This window comes from Lepidochelys olivacea (genome assembly GCF_965140295.1).
Source record: "Lepidochelys olivacea isolate rLepOli2 genome assembly, chromosome: 4".
NCBI classification, from domain to species: Eukaryota; Metazoa; Chordata; order Testudines; family Cheloniidae; genus Lepidochelys; species Lepidochelys olivacea.
In genome coordinates, this window is record NC_140414.1 from 98,496,849 (window position 1) to 98,522,724 (window position 25,876).

The 25,876-nt window shown below is 40.5% G+C and overlaps 1 protein-coding gene across 1 annotated transcript in view; it reads left to right on the forward strand.

Annotated features, from left to right (window-relative positions):
* The window catches only part of FRYL (FRY like transcription coactivator), a 416,688-nt gene that overhangs the window by 370,011 nt on the left and 20,801 nt on the right, over positions 1-25,876 (forward strand). Inside the window, exons 56-59 of the mRNA XM_084625954.1 lie at positions 10,137-10,390; positions 17,741-17,948; positions 21,298-21,447; positions 22,750-22,848. Of these exons, the coding sequence (XP_084482080.1) occupies positions 10,137-10,390; positions 17,741-17,948; positions 21,298-21,447; positions 22,750-22,848 (711 nt within the window). The remainder of the gene's footprint in view (positions 1-10,136; positions 10,391-17,740; positions 17,949-21,297; positions 21,448-22,749; positions 22,849-25,876) is intronic.

Sequence of the window (25,876 nt, forward strand, 5' to 3'; positions counted from 1 at the left end):
AAAGTGATTTTGACTAGGGGTGTAAAGCGATTAAAAAAATTAATTGCAATTAATCCTCTGTTAAACTTTAATAGAATACCATTTATTTAAATATTTTTTCATGTTTTCTACATTTTCAAATATATTGATTTCAATTACAACACAGAATACAAAGTGTACAATGCTCACTTTATATTTATTTTTAAATTACAAGTAATTGAACTGTAAAAAAAAAAGATAGTATTTTTCAATTCACCTAATACAAGTACTGTAGTGCAATCTCTTTATCATGAAAGTTGAACTTACAAATGTAGAATTATGTACAAAAAAACCTGCTTTTAAAAAATAAGAATGTAAAACTTTAGAGCCTGCAAGTCCACTCAGTCCTACTTCTCGTTTAGCCAATTGCTCAGACAAACAAGTTTCTTTACATTTGCAGGAGATAATGCTGGCCACTTCATGTTTATAATGTCACCTGAAAGTGAGAACAGACATTCACATGGCACAGGCGTCGCAAGATATTTATGTGCCAGATGCGCTAAAGATTCATACGTCCCTTCATGCTTCAACCATAATTCCAAGCATCATGCTGATGACGGGTTCTGCTCAATAAAAGTCCAAACCAGTGCGGTCCGACACATGTTCATTTTCATTATCTGAGTCAGATGCCATCAGCAGAAGATTGATTTTCGTTTTTGGTTGTTCGGGTTCTGTTTCCATATCAAAGTGTTGCTCTTTTAAGACTTCTGAAACAAAACACCTCGTCCCTCTCAGATTTTGGAAGACACTTCAGAGTCTTAAACCTTGAGTCGAGTGCTTTAGAAATCTCACATTGGTACGTTCTTTGCGTTTTGTGAAATCTGCAGTAAAAGTGTTCTTTAAATGAACTGGGTCATCATCCGAGACTGCTATAACATGAAATACATGGCAGAATGCAGGTAAAACAGAGCATGGGACATACAATTCTCCTCCAAGGAGTTCAGTCACAAATTTAATTAATGCATTATTTTTTTAACTAGCATCATCAGCATGGAAGCATGTCCTCTGGAATGGTGGCCGAAGCATGAAGGAGCATACGAATGTTTAGCATATCTGGCACGTAAATAACTTGCAATGCCGGCTACAAAATTGCCATGCAAATGCCTCTTCTCACTTTCTGGTGACATTGTAAATAAGAAGAGGGCAGCATTATCTCCTGTAAATGTAAACAAATTTGTTTGTCTGAGCGATTGGCTGAACAAGAAGTAGGACTGAGTGGACTTGTAGGCTCTGAAGTTTTACATTGTTTTGGTTTTGAGTGCAGTTATGTAAAAAAATAATCTACATTTGTAAGTTGCACTTTCACAACAAAGATTTCACTACAGTACTTGTATGTGATGAATTGAAAAATACTGTTTCTTTTAAAAAACAAGGAGTCCTTGTGGCACCTTAGAAACTAACAAATTTATTTTACAAAGCCCTGGCTGGGATGATTTAGTTGGGGATTGGTCCTGCTTTGAGCAGGGGGTTGGACTAGATGACCTCCTGAGGTCCCTTCCAATCCTGATATTCTATGATTCTATGATTTGGGCATAAGCTTTCGTGGGCTAGAACCCACTTGCTTATGCCCAAATAAATTTGTTAGTCTCTAAGGTGCCACAAGGACTCCTCGTTGTTTTTGCTGATACAGACTAAGATGGCTACGACTCTGAAAACTATGTCTTTTGTTTATCATTTTTACAGTGCAAATATTTGTAATAAAAATAATATACGTTTTGATTTCAGTTACAACACAGAATACAAGATATATGAACATGTAGAAAAACTTCCAAGATATTTCATAAATTTCAGTTGGTATTCTATTGTTTAACATGTGATTTAAAACTGCAATTAATCACGATTAATTTTTTTAATCGCGAATAACTTTTTTGAGTTAATGGCGTAAGTTAGCTGCAATTAATCGACAGCCTTAATTTTAACCCCAACAGATTCTGTTTTACCAATCCATCACTTCTAATTTCTTTACAGTCTACCTCATCATTAATATACAATGCTACTTGACCACCTTTATTTTTATTTCTGTCTTTCCTGAACAGCACAGAGAATTCAATACTGGTGTTCCAATTATGAGTACTATTCCGTCATGTTTTCATTATCCGTTGTGATAGAGCTCCTTCTCTGCCACAGTGGGTTCCGCGCTTCCACTTAGTGGTGGGCTGGGGCATTCCTCTCTACCTCAGAATTTCCCCACGCCCCTGGGCTTGCTGTCCATACCTTGCCTGAGCTGGGTTCCTCCCGGCCTCCCTGATGGGGGACAGGGAGGGGGAAGGGAGCCTCTTAGTCTGTGGTAGTCTCTCCAGGCGTGGTGGCAACAAACCAGGCACCCAGTTCAGTCTCTCCTCTCTGGCAAGATCTCTTCCCTCGGACCTCCAGGGCCCAGAAGGACTGTTCACCCTGTTAGATAGGGTTTTCCCTGCCCTTCACCTCTGTACGTGTGCAGTTTTTCCTCCTGGTGCTTGTCAGCATCTGCATCGCCCAGCTCCCCAGTAGCGCGCTTTCCTCCTACAACTCCTATCGCGTGCCTATCTGGCTGGAGGGGAGGCTTTTAACAGGTACTGGCAGGCCCTTGATTGGCCCCAGGTGTTCTAATTTACCTAGAGTAACCTCTGTTCAGTTACCAAGGGAAAAAGGACCTACTTATCCTGGGGCTAATATACCTGCCTTTCAGCACTCTCCTGTAGCCATCTGGTCTGACCCTGTCACACCCTGTAATATCTAGTTCCACTTCCTGAACCAATAGTTCTAGTTCCTCCGTTTTGTTATCCAGGCTCCTTGCACTGGTGTACAGACATCTAATTTGTTTCTGATTGACTGCACCCAGATTCTTCACTTGATTAAGTACAGTTACTTCACTGTGTATATGTCTAACTGGTCTGTTACTGCCGTTGGTACTTTATTTCCTCTTGTCCATTCTCCTGCCTTCTGTTGTTCCTTTCTTCATTGCTGTATCCTCTTTTTACTTGAATCTCCTCCCACTCAGAATTAGTATCAGGTGTAGAAATTACATGAGCATTCCCCCAACCGACTTCCCTGAATTAGTAATGTAAAGTTTTTTTTAACCAGTTTTGCCAGTCTTCATCCCATAAGTCTTATTTCCCTCCCTACTTAGGTGGAGTCCATCTCATGAGAACAGTCCTCTGTCCATGAATGCCTCCCAGTGGTCCAACATCCCAAAGCCCTCCAATGCCTGTGCCATCTGTTGAGCATCATGATCTTGTCTTTTCTTCACTCTCCTTTTCTAGGAACAGGTAGAATCCCACTGAAGATCACTTGAGCCTCCATTCCTTTAAGCATCTTCCCCAGCTTGGCATAGTCTTCCTTGATGCATCCTAGCAAGAATCTAGCAGTATCATTTGTCCCCATGAGCAGAACAATCAGTGGATACTTTGCTGCTCCCATAGACATATTAAAACTGCAGGCAGTCCAAGAAACCTGCAAGCAGTTTCTCCCAGTCATTCAGTCAATGCATAGTCAAGTGATGTCAGATAACATAACAACAGATTTCGACGTCAACAAACGAGAAAGTGAGATCCATCTCCCTCTACATGGAGACAGTCAATCTGTGGAACTGGTGTATTCGACACCAGATAACCCTGTCAGCAGTACATCTCCCTTGGATACACAACGCTGTGGCAGATATTTGTCACCAGACCACAAATGGGAATTGCATGATTCCATGATACAGAATATATTCCATCAATAGGGGGTCTCTATTGGAACTGTTTGTGTCACAGCAGAACAGACAATGAATGCACAGTTTACTGCTCCAGAGTAGCCGTAAGTCAGGACTCCAGCAGTGATGCATTTCTAGTTACTTGGTCAGGACAACTAAGGTACTCCTTCCCACCCATCCTCCTCTTACTTCAGATTCTCAGGAAGATTGCACAAAATGGGGCAATGATCATTCTGCCTGCTCCCAGATGGCCAAGACAATTCTTCAGATGACAGACTTCCTCAGATGTCAGTACGCCCATATATCAGCATCTAGATCTTCCCAGACCTTTTGACCCAAGACAAGGGCAGGGTCAGACATCCCAGTCCAGCTCCCTCCACCTGACAGTCTAATATTTGGAAGGGTGTCGAACTTAAAGAGGTCATGTTCACAGACAGGCCAGACCATCTTTAACAATATTAGGAAAGACTCCATGAGGAAATGCTATGTAGCTAAGCGGAAAAAGTTCTCGATCTGGTTACAGTGTCACCAGATAACTCCAGAGGAATCCAATGTCCCTCCTATATTTAAATATCTCCTATCCTTAAAGACAACAAGTCTTTCCCTTAGTTCCCTAAGTGTCCACTTACAGCTATCAGCCCTGTCATCCTCTGATTGATAACCATTCAATCTTCACCCATCCTGTGACAGTATATTTTCTGAAGGATCTGGTCAGAACCTTTCCTCCCATGATCAAACCTATCCCAACATGGGATCTCAGTTTGGTCCTCTCGTTGTTAACAAGTGCGCCATTCAAACTCATGGCTTCATGCTCTTTAGTCTACTTGATATGAAGGTGGCCTTTTAGGCAGCCGTCACCTCAGCCAAAAGAGTAGGTGAACTGAGGGCCCTTATGGTAGACCCACCGTATACAATCCATAAGGATAACATTTCTCTCAGACTACATCCTTAATTTACCACCAAGGTGGTCTTGGGTTTTCATCAGACACTCCGCCTACCTTTTTCCCCAAAGCCACACGCCGCCAGTGAAGACAGTAGACTTCATTCATTGGACATCTGTTGGGCCATGGTGTTCTCCCTGCAAAGAACAAAATCCTTTTGGAAACTGCCTAGATTATGTATATCATTCACAGAACAGAGAGGGGAAGCAACCTCTTCCCAAAGACTTTCCACGTCGATTTTGGCATGCATTGTCCTGTGTTATGGGTTGCTCTTCTCTTACAGGGAGTGAGCACTCGCTCCACTGGAGCTCAGGCCACTTCTGTAGCCTCTTTGGGTATGTCTTCACTGTAATTAAAAACCCACGGATGGCCTGTGCCAGTGGACACAGGCTCAGGCTAAGGGGCTGTTTAATTGGAGTGTAGACTTCTGGGCTCAGGTTGTATCCTGAGCTCTGGGATCCTCCCACCTCCCAGGGTCCTAGAACCTGGGCTCCAGCCAGAGCTCAGAAGTCTACACTGCAGTAAAAAGAGCCACAAGCCTGGTGAGCCCAAGTCAGCTGGCATGGGCCAGCTATGGGTTTTTAATTGCAGTGTAGACTTACCCTCTTTGTGGCATTCCTGTCATCAAAATTTGTAATGCAACTATGTGTGGGGTTTGATCTGTACCTTCATGAGACTCTATGTCCTAGTGCAGGCTTCAGCAGCTGATGCATCTATCAGTACAGCAGTACACCTGTCATTGATATAGCAGAGGTCCTTGCCACCCTCTTCAATGACTACTGCTTGTCAGTCACCCGTGTGGAAAATACATTGGGATCAGAACTCAAAGAAAGAAGTTACTTACCTTGTATAGTAACTGGCATTCTTCAAGATGAGTGGTCCCTGTTGTATTTTAGTACCCACATTACTTCCCCTCTGCTTCAGATCTTTCTCTTACAATTTGCAGTAGAGAAGGAACTGGAGAAATGGTTGGTCCACACCACCTCTTGTACTCTGTTTGGAGAGTGAGGAGAGGAAGGATACATGTGTGGACCAACAGACAGTGTTACCAAAAATCTTCCAGTCTCAGGCACATGGAGCACATGTGTGCCCACAGTAGAATACACATAGGGATCACACATCTGGAAGAAGTCCAGTTACTGTGCAAGGTAAGTAACTTCTCTTTAATACAGCATTTTTCCTTTAGCAAAGGTTCTGTTTTGCTGATCTTCTTGTGCTGCAAGTTCTTGTTTGTTTTATTCCAGGGACAGATTTATGGATTTTAAAAGTTAGTAGTCACAACCATAATAATTAGAATCCAAAGTGTCTTTCTCTTTGGATTATTAAAATGTTTAATTTTGTCTCATTTATATAAAATAAAATGCTACGTTTTGCAAGGGTGAGAAATTCTGATCTGCCATTTTGAATTTGTTCTTTAAACCTACATGAGTTTACAATGTCCATATAAGGACATAGTCTCAAATTCTGAAACTGACTGCTCAGATGGATCCTTGCACCTGCACAGAACTCTAATAAAATCAGTGAAGCTCTACATCAGGGATCTCATACTCAAATCACCACGAGGTCCACATGAGGCCTAGTACATTGGCCCGAGAGCCACATCACTGAAACCTTAGATATGTTATAATAGCCCTACAGAATAGAAATACTGGGGCAGATCCTCAGCTGGTGTAAATTGCCATAGCTCCACTGACTTCCACTGAACTCTGGCAATTTATACCAGCCGATGATGTGCCCAGCTGTATGCAGTGTTCATGTTTAGCCCTAAGGTCTAAAATTGCATCTCTTTCTCACTTGAGGCCTTGTTGGAAATGGCCCTGAGAATCAGACCATGGGATTTGAAAAGTAAGTGACTGGAAGAGTAATCAAAATGCAGAGTGAAAGTGACTGGGAGAATGGGAAGAGACAGAATGAGGGAAACTCACTGATATGGGGGAAGAAAAGAATTGAGTCATACATAAAGAAGAAAGCTCCTGTCCTGTTCCACAGAACAGACAGATTTAAAGTAACTAACATCATTCACAAGAATGAATCCATTTACCTCCTTCATACCGCTGCCCCAAGAATCTGCTCCCCCAATGAGTAGTTCAAAGACATCAGTGCAAATTATATTCTTTACATCCCCTGTTAAATTACTGCTGAAGAAACGCTAAATGTAGTTGTGCTGCAAGGATCCGTTAATTCATATTTTACCACTCTTCCCCTTCCCTGCCCCCATTCCAACCCCTTCCCCAAAGTCCCCGCCCCCTCCCTGTCTCTATTCCAACCCCTTCGCCAAATCCCTGCCCCAGCCCTGCCTCTTCTCCTCCTCCTCCTCCCCTGAGCACGCTGCATCCCTGCTGCTCCCCCCTCCCTCCTGGAAAGTCCTAAGTGCCGCCAAACAACTGTTTGGCGGCAGGAAGCACTGGGAGGTAGGCATAGGAGCAGGGGTGCGGCATGCTTGCAGGGGAGGAATTTGGCTGCCAGTGGGTGCTCGAGCCCCAGAGCACCCACGGAGTCGGTGCCTATGGCGGGCCACAGGAAATAACTCCGTGGGCCGCGTGTTTAAGACCCCTGCTCTACATGGATGCAAGGGTCCACCTGCACAGATCCAGTTGTGGGATTGGGGCACTAGGTGGTAAAAAACGGAATATTAATATAATCTGTTAAAAGACTGTTCCAACTCTTCTCCTGTAGCTCAGTTCAGTCATACAAACATTTTTTTCTCTAAGATTCGAGTATCTGATTATTAATTGTCTCTAAATGTAGAAGTTTAACCTAATTTCCATATTCTGAATTTGCTTACAGTTCAGGGCCACCATCCTGAAAACCCTTTGAAGATGAGACTACTTTGTATAAGGAACTGGGCTCCCCTTCCCCATGCATTTTGCTTTGCAAACAGTCCTCACATAGTCCCCTGTAGGTTCAACACAGCATGCTTTATTTACAGTGTCTTATACGGGTTTGTGTCCCCACAGCATAAGACTTCCCCCAAGCTCTACCTAATCCATAGGCACAGGGTGCGATGGGGAGAGAGATCTCATCTCTCTGAGACCCTGGGTGTCTGCTCTTCCTTCCAGCCGTTGCCTCCTCCTTTCCTGTCTCCCTTTTAACTGTCCCCAGCTGACAAGCTGAATCACCTTGTTAACTGGTTAATGACCCAGTCCTTAATTATCTCCCAAATTTGGCCCCTTTGGGAAGCTTATAGAGTGGTGAGTTGGCCTTAAGCTACTCCCATTCTGTCACAGGATCCTAGTTTTATAACATTGCAGCACAACCTAGTCTCTAAATCTGTGCTCTAAAGATGAGGCATTATGGAAAAGTGACTGCATTGTTAATGAAGATTTTTTCTTTACTTACCTTGACAGTTATCTGCAAACTGTGTTTGCTTATAGATTATATTAATATAAAATATGAGCAAAACTATACATATGGAATTAAGGGAATAATACATTCTTGTAGAAAATATTTGTACTCTAAAGAAAAAAGTTTATTGTACCTGGTTAAACATTCTTTGTTCTCTTATGTGGATGCTGAAGTGAAAGTAAAAGATTCCAGCAGTTTCCAGAAATACCCACCCCAAATTATAAATTGCAAGTTTCAAAAGGGACTCTGTGTAGTATTCTGTGTCAAAGCCTCCAGCTGTCAATCCCTTCTTCCTAAAAGCAGATAGAGCGTAGAAATAATATGCTAAGTTTTCCTTTGCATCAGAGAATGTCTACACTGCAATAGGGAGCACATGTAGACATACCTGAGCTAGCTTTGATCTAGCTAGGTTAACAGTAGTTCTGTTATGTCTATGTATGCTGCAGTCACACCTCCCAACTGCAGTGTAGACATGCCTTCCTTACGAAAATGAATACCCAACAATCAAGCACGTTCTTAAGGAAGGATACAACATCAGTCTGCATCACTACTGGCATTGCAGATTCATTAAGATTTCTGAAAAATTATGCCATTTCCCATGTGTTCCTTATGCTCTTCTACTACATACAGTTTAACTGAAAGCACTTCTCTATTAAGGAGTCTAGAAAATTTCAACGAGAAGACACATTTAGCACATATTAACACAGACAACAATATTCAGAAGAACAATTGCACACATTTGACTGTTCCTTTTTTATCTGGAAGAATATCTAGAGAATACTTTATCTTATTAATGATCTCTCTCCGTTATGTTCGTTGTAGATCTGGACTCATCCATTGACCTTGATTTGAAAAAATCTGTACTAGAAATGGGCCACTATTTAGACCTAAATTGTTTTTTCTACACCTATTTTAAAAATGTCTGGCATGCCCATGCGCATTAACTGGTCTGTGGGACAAAATGGCTATTTTATGTGACAGAACCTGAGATTTAATATCTAAAAGAGGTACTTCAGGAGTGATGTCATTAGCCAGTTGTTATAAGGAACTGGGTACTCACAGCCTGTCGTATCACTGTGAAGGTCTAATAGCTTCAGGACCAATGGGAGAGTAAATGATGTACTGCTATTCAGGGATTGTCCAGTCTTTAATACGCGTTCAGTTAGTTTATATTGAAAAGAAAGACACGCACACACGGTAGAAATTCTCTGAAATAGTTTGAGAGCAATCCTGTGTGTCCCAGTGTAGGAGACATAACATCACCATAAGAGTGCTAATCTATATAGGAAATTGCTTTCTGAGAACAACAATTATAAGGAAGTTGATTTTTATTGTGGAAATAAAATCTAATAAATATTTCAGGTGTTTGGGTTCATTCATATATTAGATAAGTCCAAAACCCATCATCTGTTTAGTATAGTGATGTTAATGTTGTAGCGTTTTACAATGGAAAAATGTACAGGACAGTCTAACATTATATATCAGAACGATTTACTCATGATAGTCTATGACGTAGTATATAGTTTTAATTGGTCAGAGTTAAAAATGAGAGTTCTAACAATAACTCCAGTTTATTAAGACAAATTATGCAAAATCTGTTTCCCAGGGTGATTACTTCCATTCTGCCAGTTGTTTGTGGTGGGAAACTGTGTGAAGAAGGAGAATGGAAAGGGAAAAGTTTTTTCATAGTCATTCTGGAAGTAGGAGTTTGATGCTATAGGCAATCATGAGCCAATAATTTTTGATCTGTTCACTCAAAAGTTAAGCTTTGAAGGTTTTGATCATATTAGTTTTGTCTAGAAAAATATTTAAAGTATTTGCACACATTTTCATGAGAGGGCTTTCTTGTAACATCATTAGTTGACATTAATGGGAAAATTACATTTGCTATACATGACAAATCGCATTTTAGAAAGAAAAATTGAGGAGTATTCTAACCAGAAGTTGGAAAACATTAAAAAGAAAGATTCTTTATGACTGAAGCATAACTAAAGGTGTATAATTCTGTATATGAAGAATCCAGATATCTGAATACTTAAAATAAAACTGGGTTATGTAAACATACTTTTGGTTTTAAGCATTGATTCCTGTAGCTTAAAAGAAGTTGATATATATCTGTCCCTTCTGTAAGAGCAATGAAAAATATACTTGCTTTGCAGGATGGCAGTTCAGCTGTCAAGGATGAACAGGTTAGCATTGCTAGTGAAGACACTGGATCATATGTATTACAAGAACAACAAGAATCTCTAATCTGTCAGGAACCTCTAGAGTTGGAAGAAATTCCTGAAATGCCAGAACTGCCAGCTCCTGAGAGCTATTCTGAATCTATATGTGAAGAGGATGTCACCCTTGCTTTGAAAGAGCTAGATGAGAGATGTGAAGAAGAAGAAGCTGACTTCTCTGGGTTATCTAGGTAAGAGTACACTTTATTTTAACTTCAGAAATAATGTACCACTTGTATATTCTAGCTTTCACATTAGTCAAGTAAAGCAACCCTTTTTCTGGTTGAATTTCTCATACTTATTATCAGAAATCTACTAACAGTACAAACTTTTAAAATAAGCACATCAAATAAATGTTTGATTCATTCTTCAAGTTACTCCCAACGTGGATCCCACTTACGGGTGTCGGTGTACCCCAGAACAGGAGTTTGGAGCATTTTCACTAGTAGTGTCTGGCAAGGGTTGTGCATGCACCCTGTATGCCCAAATTCCACTCAGTTCTTTCTAACCACTTTAGGCAGTGAGTCAGAACAAAACTGTGTCCTTTTTGTAGATTTTGTTACTTGTTAGAGTAGAAGTTTATAATTAATTTGTTTATAGTTAGTTGTACACCTCGACCCCGATATAATGTGGTCTGATATTATGCAAATTCAAATATAATGCGGTAAAACAGCGCTCCGGGGAGCGGGGCTGCTTTACCTCGTTATATCTGAATTCGTGTTAGCTCAAGCAGTTCCTCTGCTCCCCCACTTACTTGCTGCGCCCCCCCCCCCCCGCCTCAGCTCACCTCCCTTCCGCCTCCTCCCACGAGCGCACCGCCGCTCTTCTCCCCCATCCCTCCCAGCTTCCTGCGCCAAACAGCTGATTGGCGTGGCAAGGCTGGGAGGGAGGGAGAAGCGGAGTGGCGGCGGCATGCTCAGGGGAGGAGGCGGAGGCAGAGCGGAGGTGAGCTGGGGCAGGGAGCGATTCTTCTCCCTACCCCGATATAACACGGTCTCACCTATAAGATGGTAAGATTTTTTGGTTCCCGAGGACCGCATTATATCAGGGTGGAGGTGTAGTTGTTACTGTTTCATTTAGCCATTGGCAGAAGAGGGAGAGAGAGAGCAGATTGGAGCAGGGTTAGTTATGTCAGAGCCTAGATCTCCCAGCTTCAAATCACATCCTTCCTGTGTGTGGGTGGGGGGGGAAGGGTTCTCCTCTTTTTTTTTTTTTCTTATGGAAAAATCCATGAGCATTATACTGGCCTTGAAGTAGAGACTGAGCACAGAGACTTCTTGTTCCCAACTCATCCTTCCAGTGCTCCTGTCCCTAGAAATGTGACACTGAGCACAGGAGCGGTAAAGAAACTGAAAGAGAGTAAAAAAAAATTCATCATAGTCGTCAAGAACCTCTGTTGTCCAAGGACTGACATCTTAAATGCCAAGTTGACAAAGTAAGAGGATGGGCTCCTCAAAGGAATCATTTTCTGCTGGGTTGGGAAAAAGTGGGACCAGAACCCTCACTGCTGCACCATAATGAAGAGCCAGCACAGAGATCTTCTTTGATAACAAGGGCTTAAAGACACAGGAATGCAAAGTTGTGTTTATTATACCCCACCAAGGCATCAGATTTATCAGCACTATCCGTCACAACACCGCAACACTCAGCATTGTCTACTCCGCACTGCCTTTATTGGTACCATTGTCACAAGTGTACCCCATTGTGGGGCGTCAGGTCTTGGGGGAATCAAAGTAGAAATTTAGCAGTCCAAGTGGCCTAGCCTTCTGTGTAACCACAGCCCAGTGGCCAGAGTCAGTACAGTTGCCCTTGGGTACATGGCAGCGTGACCCAATGGTTAAGGTCAATGGGGCAGTCCTGCTGTGTGGCCCTAGGGAACCAGTGTTTCCACAATCAGTCTAGCTCACCCAGTAGCTCAGTCCAGATCCCTGCGGCACTTCCTACACTTCCATCCAAAGCTGGTAATCTTGTGGCCTCTGCTGTCTTTCCTCCTTTGGTGACAGTCGGCTGGGGGTCCACTGGAGCCTCAGCCTAGCTGGTTTCTGGGTCCTGGAGCTCTGGCAGTGTCCCTGGAGGAACCTGTAACACACATTTGCTCTTGTCGGTGGCCAGCTCAGACTGAACTTAGCTACTCCTTTTTATATGCTGGGTCCAGCTGGAGCATGCCCAGCAGGGGTGAGGGGGCGTGGCTTCCTCACCCTACAGAGTGTGGTTATCCCGTGTTGAACCAGTGTGCTGTAGGTACACCCTGTAACAACCATCATTATTAATTAAATCCTGCTTGCTACTTGCACTGGTCCCAGCCTCTGAGGATTCCTCATTGCAGAGGGAGACAGCGACAGCATCCTCAGCACAGGTTTCTCTTCCAAACAATTTCTCATCTCTGAGAGGTTCTTTTAGGTCCTCGCCAAATCTCAGGGTAATTCTAACACCTGACTCCCCAATCCTGAGAGTTTTCCCCAATTTTGGTACTAGCCAGATCTCCTTCCTAGAAAGAAACAAGGTTCCTATGATGAAAATGTATCTGAGAAAACATGGCAGTATGATTAAGAATGTGAACTCCATTCAGATCCTGCAGTCACCTATTATATGACTCCAATATTAGATGTTTCTGCATCCAAAGATTCTTAATTCCTCCTCAGACTCTGACAAGAGATCCCTTCCAAAGAGGAAAGTATATAGACAAAAGGAAAATAACGTCAGGGAGGGATATAGGAAAGAACCTCCTGTAACCTAAGGATTTAAATCCTCAGTATACTCCTTGGCTTCCCCAAAATTGGTCAAATTTTTCTTTTCCATATGATCAGCAACCATGGTCATATCAGACATCCTGGGCCATAATATCCACATTTTCAAGGACAAGTTTCCCCACAATATATGTGGTCTACATGTAAGTAGCCTGTTGCAAATTTTTGTGAATCTTATCACTGTCCTCATTAAGTTCAAGAGACAGAGGAACAACAAGATACTAATGATGAGGAAATACCTATTCATCAGGAAGATCCTTCTGATCATCTACATTGTTCTTCCTTGCCTGATGAAGGCATTTTACATGTTTTACCCTTTGATGATTTTAAAACCTTTCAAGAAATATTAGAATGTATGGCAAAATGTATGCCGGTCTGGGGTTCCGTCTGCCTCCTGCACTGCCCGTCTGGGGTTCTGTCCGCTGGCCCCTGCCACTTTTCAAAGGTTGCCGACCGCTGCTATAGAGTTTGTTGCAGCTCTCCTAGATTTGGTGGCAGCAAGAGCATTCTTCCCCCCAGACAAATTTCAGATAATGAAGAATCTGATCCTCCAAAACAGTCAGGATGTGTCTGAATCTTCTAGGCCATAGGGCTTCATTTACAGTTGTAACTCTGTTTGCCAGATTATGTCCGATACTATTTCATACTTGGATTCAAGTCAGTTTACAACCCAAAGCTTCATGACATGTCATTAAAGGTGGTGATTCTGGACCAGATTCTAGTTTCTCTGGACTGACAGAGGATAAAAGAAAAGTATATATGGAAGTTCAGTTTGTTTCTCCCATAGCATCCAAAGCTCTGATAACAGACGTATCCCAGATGGGTTAGGGAGCACATATAGATCACATTCAACTCTTGGCTTTTGGTCTCATTTACAATCCACAATGCATGTAAACATCCTAAAATTCAGTGCAGTTAGACTAACTTGCACAATGTTTCTACCTATGATGGAGGACTCTTTAATCCAAGCTCTCATGGACAATTTCACAGAAGCCTATTATGTAAACAGGCAAGGAGGTGCAAGGTCAGACCTTCTTTGTTCTCAAGAAGCCATAAGACTCTGGGAATGGTGTATTCAGAATTGTACAGTCTGACAGCTCTTCATCTCCTGGGAGAGAGTAATGGGCTGGCAGACCCCCTAAGCAGGAAAGCGACCTCATCCCATGAATGGGAATTAAAAAATCATTTACTAGACTGACTTTTCCAAGAGTGGGGGTTTCCCCAAATAGGTTTATTTGCTTCAGATCAAAAGAGTAAATGTCCAATATTTTGTTCTCAAGCAGGACAGTATCCCAGGTCTCTAGCAGACACCTTCTTCATTTGTTGGTCACACAGTTCAATGTATGCTTTCCCTCCATTTCCGCTAATTCCAAGGGTGTTACAGAATGTAAAGTGAGAAAAAAACTCGCATTATATTGATGGATCTTGCTTGGCCTCGTCAGTCTTGGTTCTTGGACATACTGCTTTGTCAAATCACTAATTTATCACACTCCCAGTTCAGAAGGACATGGTATCACAGTCTAGTCCTTCACCCAAACGCAGCTTCATTGTGTCTCACAGTTTGGATGATATCAGGATGTCCTAAGTAGTCAGTGCTCTTTGGAGGTACAAAATGTTCTTCCGGGCAGGAAATTATCTACTAGGATTACATATACTGCAAAATGGAAATTATTTTCATTATCTGCAATATCTAAGGGTTATGTTCCATGTCAGTGTTCTATTCCAATTATTTGTTTACTGTTTCAATTGCAGGTCATTGGCATTTATTTCCACATTCCATCCTCCAGTAGAAGGAGGTTCTGTTTTCTCTCATCAATCAGTGTACGGATTTATGAGAGGTGTTCGTGTTTTCCTCTTGCGAGAAAGATCACTCCAACATGGGATTTAAATCTAGTATTTTCTTCACTTATGGACCCTCCTTTTGAACCTCTATCAAATTGTCCAATTCATTTATTGTCAATTTTGGTGGCATTTATATTAACTTGTAAAATTAAATGAATTGCAAGCTTTAATGATAAATTCTCCCTACACAGTTTTTCATATGGAGAGTGTAACTAGGAGACCACATCCGAAAGTATGGTCAGACTTTCATATCAATCAACTTATTCACTTACCAGACTTTTTTCTGAAACCTCATTCACATTGGTTTAACCTAAATTACATACTGTAGATGTCAGAAGATCATTATGATGTTACCTAGGTAGAAGTAAAATCTGTTTGTAGCACTCCAAGACTTTTCATTGCTTATGGTAATAAATCCAAAGGGATGGTTATTTTGTCACAAAGACTCTCAAAATGAATATTGGATGGTATTACGACTGCTTACAACATTAATAAAAAGAATCTTCCTTCAAATATTTGGACTCACTCTACCAGAGCACAAGCCATGTGGACAATATGCCTAAGTCAAATAGCAGTTTTCAGAGTAGCAGCCATGTTAGTCTGTATTCTCAAAAAGAAAAGGAGTACTTGTGGCACCTTAGAGACTAACAAATTTATTTGAGCATAAGCTTTGACCTGTAGCTCACGAAAGCTTATGCTCAAATAAATTTGTTAATCTCTAAGGTGCCACAAGTACTCCTTTTCAAATAGCAGTGTCCAAAATCTGCAGAGCGGCTGCCTGGCCATTAGTGCATATGTTTATGAACATTATTCATTAGTGATTGCTTCAATATCCGATGTCCATTTTGGAAAGACAGTTTTGCCATTTCTTTTCAAATAACTCATGCCCCTCACCTCCTCAAATGGTGACTTCTGGCTAATCACCATAAGTGGGATCCACAAGTGCACTAACTCAGAGAAGAAAGAACAGTTGCTTAATTCACAGTAACTGTGGTCCTTTGAGATGTTCTGCACATGTGCATCTCACAAACACCCTCTGTCCCTGCAACTAGGAGTGTGGATCCTGAGCGACAAAGTTGCAGTGTGGTCGCTATGCCCTTAAGCCCTTGGGAACAGGGGCATGAGGGCATATAGGCCACGTGTGACCCCTGATGGACATGACTAGTGAAAATGTTCCAAACGCCTGTGCTGGGGTACATAGATACCTGTAAGTGCAAAACATCTTGAAGAACCACTCTTACTGTGAGGAAAGTAACCTCACAGTTTTATTCCGTTCAGGAAATGGAACTGTTGGGTCAGTCCTGGGCCCAGCTCTATCTCCTTTGCACTTCTGAACAATGCATAGCACATAAAAAGCTGCCCTAGAGGAGCAGCGTCACACAAGAATCCTCAGTTGGCTCAAACCCATCAGCATGGGGGCAGGGGAAGGTTGGGGACCACAGAAGGTAAGCTTTAGCAGTTCAGGGAGAGCAAGAAAGCACAGACCGAGTTTGAAGATGAATAAATCACAATGAGAGAGGAACAGAAGAAGCTGAACATTGTAGATTTTTATATTGGGTCACTGTAATATGCCTTGCAAAAATTAAAGGCTGATGCCAGTCAGTAGCAGTTTGATTTCCCATGTACTAATTAAAATTCACCTGTTCTTGCAATGTGTTTACATTAAAAAAAAATTAGTTCTAGCCTGAACAGTGATGAAGATAACCTTTTAGGGTTAGTCCTCTGACTAATAGGTGTCTGGTAAATGCTGCAGACTTTGTTTGTAGATTATGGGAGAAACTGCCTGCCTCTAGCCTGCTCACAAAGGCTTGCTTTACTTGTAGCTTTTATGGGCATTGCACTACTGAACTGAACACATGCAAATATTACAAAACCAACTTATTTTCCAGTGTCATGTTGTAAATGATTGCTGTGATGAGTAGTCTAAACAATATTGTTTTTCAAAAGATTTTCTCTGGTCAAGGACTGGGAAAATAAGCAGGGGGAATTTGGTCTACCAAGCATGGTTTAGCTGCTACAATCTACTACTAGAATTGTTAGCATCAAGAAGAAAGTAAATTTGTGGGCATGTTATTGTGTTAAATGGATAAGTTTTATTTAAAATGTGCTTTAAGTGCCTCTTGAAAGGGAGGCTGGTACTGTGGGGGAAAAAATCATGTAAATTTTATAAAGTTTTTTATAAACATTGCTAATTGCAAATAAAATAGTAAGCTCGTTGTGTAATAAAGCATCAAGAAAAATAATTGTGTAAAAATATAATTTCTTCTAATACAGAAGTTTTTTTAAAATTGTTAGTGACTTTGAGTATCAGCATTGATTAATCTGTCTCATAAGTAACAGCATTATCAGAGCATTGATACATGATGAAAAGTCCATCTGTAGGACATTCTTTGAACAACAGCTTGTTAAATTGTCCATAAAAGTGGACCTGTTCCAATCTATTTCTATCCACATATAGATATTACTTAAGATAATTTTAAAAATTGGTATACTGCAGCAAGAGCTTTTGGGTTGCTCCCAAGACAAGCTAGAGCTTTGCTACATTGCAGATGATCAGATAGTCAAGGATTCAATTATATTATTTTTGGCAAGAAAATATGTCCCTTTCTTAAATGTTCTATAGATAAAAATGTTAAACAGAAACAGCATAATATATGTTTACTTTGTTATTGGATATTTGGGGCTGTTTGTATCAACATTTATATTATAGCAGCAAACGCCTTACTTACAAAAGCCTTTTAATCTTCTCCTGCTTCATTGTTTATAGTTTCACTGCAGATTGCATTTTGTTCGAAACAAAACAGAATTCTCTCTAGATTTTTAATTTTAGTGACTCACTTGTATTGCATGTTCTAATTAAAATTTTCAAAATAAATTAAATTAGTGAAAACTGTTTCTTTTTTTTCCTCATAGTATTTACTGACAAGCTTACATCATTTACTTTATTTACAGCCAAGATGAGGAAGAACAGGATGGTTTTCCAGAAGTACAGACTTCCCCACCACCTTCACCATTTCTTTCTGACATATTGGCAGCTTTTCAACCAGTGGCATATGATGATGAAGAGGAGGCCTGGCGCTGCCACGTCAATCAGATGCTGTCAGACACTGATGGATCTTGTGCAGTCTATACTTTTCATGTGTTCTCCAGGTTATTTCAGGTCAGTGACTCATTATTAATTAGTTTCTGACCCTTTTCCAAACCGTTCATTTTTCTAATTAATTTTCCAAGGCCTGACACTACCATAAAAAATTCAAATATATTAAAATAATGTAGTTATATGATCATGAAGTATTTTTTCCACAGGACCCTGCCTCATTTAATTCAAAGGATGGATATTGTGCAGGAAATAAGGCATCTGTTCAGTATTTCTTTTTATCCTCATCATTTGTGTGTCCCATCCCACACACACTTTGTTTTTTACTGAATATCATCCAAACCCTTTGCAGAATTATTGATTTCTTCATGAGCTTTTCTGTGGCACTCATCACCAAAGTATGCCAGCCTAACAAATATTAGTGAGTTTGTCTTCACAAAACCCCATGAGGTAAGGAGGTTTTTCACAGAAAGGGAATTGATATACTAGGAGATTAAGTTAAAAAATTTCTGTTAATTTAGGTTGCTTCAGTGATTGGGAACCCAGCTAGGGCCTGATTTTTTCAGAGTACTTAGCATTTTTATAGCACTTAATATGTTCTAAACACTGCAAATTAGGCATTAATTAATTAATCCTCTCACTATCCTGTGAGGAGGTGGATAAGTATTACCTCAGTGAAACTGACACAGAAAGACAAAGTGACTTGATCAAGGCCACACAGTGAGTGAGTGGCAGAACAAATATTAAAATTCAAGACCTCCTGACCCCAATTCTGTGCTCATTCCTCCAGACAACACTGCCTTACTGCCAGAGGCTTGAGCATCATCTCCCAGTTAATTCAGCTGTCGTTACAAGTGCTCAGCTTCTCTGAAAATCAGACCACAGCTGTCTGAAGTTGGGCGCCCAGAAGAAGAGAAACAAACTATTAGTATCCCCTTGTGAAAATGTTGATTTAAGTGATTTGTTCAGCATCACACAGGAAGTCTGTGACAGAGGTTATGATACAACACAGTCCTACTGGGTGGCATTCAACTGCCTTGACCAGGAAACCATAATTTCTCTTGCTGCAGTCCCCTGCCTCATTCACTATTCCAAATTCTGCAACAAATGAAGAAAGGATGGTTCAAACAACAGGTTCATTCACTACATAACCCTCATTCATTCCCTGATCACCATCCATCCTGTGCACTGAATGAGGCAGGGGTCAAGTGGGGAAAAAAGTATGTGATTTTGAAATTAAAGACTGTATCACAATTAGTATCCCATGTACTCTGATTCTCTGCTGAATTTGTCATTTTGTCATATGCTATGGAATTTCGCGCTTTGGCTACAGAATCAGCCATTTTGCTTCAGCCAGATACCTGCCATTTTAGTCCTCCCTGCTCCACCTTGACCTGGCTTTAGCTTCCTCTCTCTGTGCTGCTTTTACCACAAGCGGAAATGCATTACGTAAACAGCACTTTCTCTTTCCCTGCTGTTCATAAAAGGAGGAGCCAGAAAGCAGAGCAACAGCTCTCCCTGGCTCATGAGGACTAACCCTTGACTAGCTGTGAAGGTGTGTGCCCTGGGGGGAATGTTGCAAACCAAGGCCAAGTCATTGGGTTGCAGGCGATGGGGAGATTTCCATCTCACCCAGGCTCTGACATGTGCAGGACTGGATTAAGGCAATTGGGGGCCATAGGCGTACCACAAGAAGGTAAGGGGCCTTTTGTGACCATACCCCACTCCTGCACCATAGCCCCAAACCCCCACTTGGAGTAGCAATGACAGAGAAAAGCTGAGTGCTCTTTTCACAGTGTCCCTGAGCATCTAGCTATGTTGGGAATAACTGTTCTCTGTTACCCAGAGGCTCCATAAAATTTAGAGAATTCAGCAGCATATTATGAAAAATCAACAAATTGAACTAATTAGTACTGCTGTGGAATTGAGAGTTTCCTGCTACTGAACTAAGGAGTACCTGGCATACAATTTGTCCATTGTGGTTCAGAGTATAGGGGGCCGTGATCATAACGCATAAGTGCAAGTAGCAGAATGAAGGTTGAACAGACAAACTTAATCCTGGCATTTCCTAGCTACAGAGTGCTTGACTTTGCAATCTTACTAACATTATTTGAATGTAGATCTTTTGTATGTATTTGTAATTTTTCAGGTATTATAAAAAGAATTTATAGGAGCATACTGGGTCAGAACCATAGACTTATAAACCTATTTAATTTTAAAAAAATGAATAAACATAATTCAAAAAGTTTTCTGAAATATTATTTTCTAACTATGTTGTATCAAATATATAATGGTGTTTGCAGGCATAATTTTTTAATTGGCACTTGTTGACAGTGACCTGCATAAATCGCTACTTATCATTTATTTGTAGGACCCTACCAAATTCACAGCTCTGAAAAACATGTCATGGACCGTGAAATCTAATCTTCCCTAGCCAGGTGCCAGATTTCATGGGGTCTTCTACCCTGCACAGGGCTCCAGCTGCTAGTCAACCGGAAATGGGGAGGGACGAGACTTTCTCTTCCCCTGCAGGGGCCACTCCTAGGGTGGGTCATACCCACCTCTGGGATCTTCCCCAGCAGCAGGAAGCTCTGTGGCTCCAGCTGTCACTCCCCCTCCCACCCCCATGTGGGGAAGCCGCAGCTCCAGCTGTCGCCTTCTGTCCCCCACCCATCCCCCAGTACCCTACCACCCTCACTTCTGTGCTGCCACTGGCTTTAGAGCTGGGCTCCCAGGCAGCAGCCTTCATCTCTGGCTGCCTAACTCTAAAGGTAGCACCCCTGCCAGCAGCAGAGCAGAAGTAAGGGTGGCAGTCCCATGCCCCACTACAATCGCCTTGCAGCCCTTCCACCCTGACCACCTTTTGGGTTGGAACCCCCACAGTTACAACACTGTGAAATTTCAGATGTAACTATCTTTAAACGTGAAATTGACTAATTTTAAAAAAAACCCTGGCTGTGAAATTGACCAAAATGGACCATGAATTTGCTAGGGTCCTATTTATTTGTATTATCGTAGCACCTACCAGCTCCAGTCATGGACAAGGATCCTGTTGTAGTAGGCACTGTACAAAAAGAATCCCTGCCCCAAAAGAGCTTACAATCTAAGTTGTGGCTTTACTACTCCTAAATAATGCATTCATCCCTGACTCAAGGCAATATATAGTACCATAATTTTGGGAACTATTTCCCTTCTTATAGTGTTTTACTGCTTTTATTATGCAAACAGTCCATATTTTGTGAGTGTGTGTATAATTTAATAATGACAAAAAAAAGTGCGTTGTCATAAATGACAGTAGTTTACATAGAAATTCTTTGTCATAATAGAAAAAAGCTTTCCTTTATCAGGAAAAAGAAAAGAAAAAAGGAAGTAATGCAAAGTAAATATTTCTTTCTATTTTTTATTATTCTAGACCATTCAAAGAAAGTTTGGGACTATAACAAATGATGCAATCAGTTTTCTTGGTGAAGGTCTACAGCGTATTGGAACAAAATTTAAAAGTTCGCTGGAGGTGATGATGATGTGTTCGGAATGCCCAACAGTCTTTGTTGATGCTGAAACGGTAAAATCTCATGTGCAGCAATACACGGTTAGATTAAAATATCTATGTATTTAGTAATCTTCCTGCAGGCACACAGAATGTTTTATGGTTCAACCTTTGCAAAATAATATTGAGGGAATTTTTTTCAAAATTCCAGGCAGACAGCCAACTGATAGTAGTGCCTTTGAAAATCTCTCCCATTGTCAGTGATTGCAGCAGCATAGATAGTACTTGTATTTAAAAATAAAAAGATTAATTTGTATAAATGAAACAGAATAGTATTAAAACAATAGTTTATAGCTGTAAGTTCAGTTGTGAAATATAGCCCTTTCTAATTATACAAAAATTGTTAAATATAATTATTTCTCCCAAATAACTTCTATATGGTAAGGACAAACAGTGGATTTAGATAGTAGATATCAATTAATTTCACTCACTGTTCTTTACAAGGTTTCATTTGTCAAACTAAATGGTGCGGGGGGAGGCATTCAATATCCTGGTCAGATTCTGCTATCCTTCCTTACTGACTTTGAGTCTGCCATAGGGCTTATCTACACAGGGAAATCCAAATCATAGTATTTCCAGCAGAACAGTACCTCTGACAATATCCTGGTTCCATATTGACTTGGGGCTAGATTGTGGCCTGTTCTGCACACTGGCATAAGGAAGTACAAGGGGCACAAGGAGCCCACTTACTCCCTTGCATTGTTGGGCTGCATGCAGGATGGAAGCAGACTCCACAGAGCCACTGCTTGTCCCTTGCACAGGTGAGCAGGAAAGGGAGGAGAGTTGACAGACCATGATTTCATCCCCCCCACACCAACATGCCTGGCAGCTTAGTTACCTCAGTGCTCCAAATAGTATAAGCTGTAACAGCTGTAGACCCAGCACAGTTTATTCCCTTCCTTGAGTAGCATGGAGACTGGTAGGGACATAGGGTGTCACAATGTCACAGTCTCCCTCCTAAGCTGCTCTGGGACAACACAACACATTGTCCTTCCCTGTAAGTGAGATTGCAAACTCATGATTTAGCTCTTAGATGGAAATGTACCACAAGTTGAATCACAAGTGTTATTTCCTTCAGCACTTAGGAGTTCCTTTGAGATCTCTCATCCAAGTTCTACTAGGCACAACCCTGCTTACCTTACAAGATCTGCTTAGATCTCAGCTTGGGGTGGTGTGGCTGCAAATGTTTGCTTAAAGCTAAAAACAGAGGTTTTACTGTGATGTGCAGAACAGCTAGTTTTATGTGATATCCCAAATGTGGTCTAACAATTTAAGTGTTTAATTTGTTAGTAGAAAAAAAATATTTTTATATTCTAGCTGATGTCCTGTGGCTTACTAGAAATGTTGAAGTTCAGCGTTCTAGAGCTTCAAGAACATCTAGATACCTATAATGCCAAAAGAGAGGCAGCAGAGCAGGTGAGTCTGCATTATTCCATAGGCTGATACCTGTTTCAGAATTTTAAAAAATACTAGAATTTCAAAAGATTATCAAGGAGATTTTAAAAAGCTACATGTCTGTCTTGTATCTCAAACAAAATAGTAGACTTAAAGTTAAAAAAGAAATTGCTGTGGCATACTGGTGGAATAGCTTGCTTCCTTTTGTTACTAGCATTCTCTGTTGTGTATAGTTTGAAAGAGTTGTTTGTGCTATGGGTAGTTGATGCTTGTTGCACCTACCTACACACTATTACTTTTTACTGTGTGTATGGGTAATTGTTAGATGTTCAAAAGGTAAAAGAGAATTTTAGCATCAATGCTGAACTCATTGTAGGCTTTTTACTCCTTCATATAAGTACTATGGGGTAGAGAGGGTCTGTGATGCTGAGATTTAAAATAAAGTTGACATTTAGACAATATGATGAAATAGTTTAGACCCTGAAGGTATATTTAATGCCTATCCTCTGTGCAAAGGGCAGTAGGTTTAAAAATTGAACTTTCAGCAAAGCATGTGTGCTTGTTTTTATGAACCAATGTATTGAAACTGACTTTAGAAGGATACTAACTTCAGAAAATTCAAACAGATTACCCTTTCACCAACTAAAAGAAAATATGGAACCAGATTCACCTCTGCAGTCACAGGAAGAGATGCAATTTGTACACACCTGTATAGGAGTAGTTGTCGAGAAAAGGGATCAGTCTCTGGGAAGGGCAGTGCTGGTACTGTTGTCACTGACCCCTTGGGGTACCATTAGGAGAGGACATTTTGCAAATGTTGCTGGTGATCTACAGAAGTCTGTCAGAAGATGCTCAGGAAATGTGCTGAATCAGTTCCATGCAGGCTTACCCTAAGGGCTTGCATCCATTGGTATATCCAAAGATGTGAGCCTGGGACATTGGCTCTGAATTCAGTCTTTCTGGCTCTTCTGTTTTGAAAATATAAATGGTCTCTTTTGATATTTCCCTAATAGATTCATGTAGGCATCGGGTTGTGTGGTAAACATCAATCTTGCACCACTCAAAGTATGTAATGACCATAAACACATCACACTTGCAATCACCTATCAAATGGTTCAGACATGCTGCCACATTTTTGTTAGAAGGAATCTCAAGACGTATCCAGTTTCCTGGGTAAAGTATCTCCATACTTAATGAGACTCCATCAGTCTGAACTTCTTGGAGAAACATTTTTGAAAACTCTAGTTTTTATTAGAGTCTTTAAATTATGTTTCCTGAATTTTATTAAAAAGTCTTTTTTAACATTTTTAATAAGGACTTTTCTTGTCCTGTTTCTGATGTTAATAAGGTCTTTTTTTTAGCTGGAGAAAAAATTGATTATACAGAGGAAACAGTGAAACTGACTATGCTCAAGAGAACCTGATCTAACTTTAATTGAAGACTGCCACTGAGTTCAGTGGGAGTTGGATCAGATCCAAAGTTCTATCAAATGCACAAAGTAAACAAACTGTAAAAAAGAGACATTATTTTCACCATAATCTCCTCCAGTTACAGCAATATTAGAAGTCACACCATAATAGATCCTAAATTTTCACACAGAGGTGATTTTTCTAGTTGGCATTGTCCTTTTAAATACACACTTAGGGACAGAAATTTCAATTAGGTTTATTAGGCTACTGTATTCTCAGCCACGACACTTTTCTCGTTTGAGATGAGACTAAATCAAAACATAAATGAAACACATGGTTTCATCTTAGTCTTTTCAAAGTTACCAGGGCAGCCAAAATCAAGAGAATTGACTTTGTGTTTAGTAGATGGCTCAAATAAAAAAGGTCTGCTTGTGTGTTAGTATTAGTTTGTTACCCTTACTCTTATCACTACTTCCATTTTTTAAAAACCTGAAAAATCCTAAACAATAATTGGATTATGAGAAGCACAAGTATAAGTGTCTTGCACTAACTATATTTCTGATTAAGTTTAAATCTCATCTAATTTTAGGGATGCCCCCATTAGCACAGTATCAGAGTGCCACACTATCTGTAATTTATATATTCTTACATCCCTGTGAAATAGGCAAATACTATTTTCCCCATTTTACAGATGGGGAACTGAGGCACAGAGAGGCTAAGTGACTTGCCCAAGGTCACTCATGAAGTCTGAGGCAGAGTAGGGACTTGAACCTAGGTATGTGTTTATACTCTGAAAAGTGACTATGCAAAATGGCATTGTGAGATTCTCTCCATGTGGATTGTTTCTCAGTGAGTTAATTGCCCATTATACACATGTGATTTTTTTTTTCTAATTGGTGAATAAGAAAGTAGCAATCTTAGTCACCTTTCTAACCATAAATGCACTTTAAATTTTCAACTATATTTTTATATTTTCATTTTTTATTATAGATTATTCTATGCATAAAGATAATGCAGAATCTCTTTGAGTTGTCTGCATTTTGTTTATATAAAGGAATCTGGTGTATGGAAGTTAATGATGGCCTCTGTCAATATATCACAGTGGAGCACACATGTTTTCTGTAGTGATGCTGTCAAAAGACTGCCCAAGGACTGTTTCTGTGTTCAGCCTGTCTTCTACTGCAATATTTGTGAGTGACTAGGGCAGGGCAAAGGTTTCATTGGGTCAAAGAAATTGTTCTGAAACAACTGAGAGCCTAAGGCAGATTTGGTTATTATTTTTTTAATTTGCATCAAGAAAGAAAAAGATGGTAAAACTTTTATCAGTTTTAGTTAGCATAATATAATTTAATTTAGAAATCAGTGGCTAATTTTCTCCAAAAAATGTTCTTGTTCTACAGTTTTAAAACATATTCTTTTCATTTCTTCAATGGTCATTCTTTGTTCACCACCGTTTGTGTATTGTACAAGGAATGGAGAATTGGGAGTCTTCAGAAGGGTTGAGCGAACGCACAGTGAAGTTAAATAAACAAGGCACAAGAAAATATTGATCCAAAGGTGTAGCCAATTGTTTGACTGCAGTTGCTGTTCATTCTTTAAAATGTTCAAAAGACCAATTAACCTAACTTAGCCAAATTTAT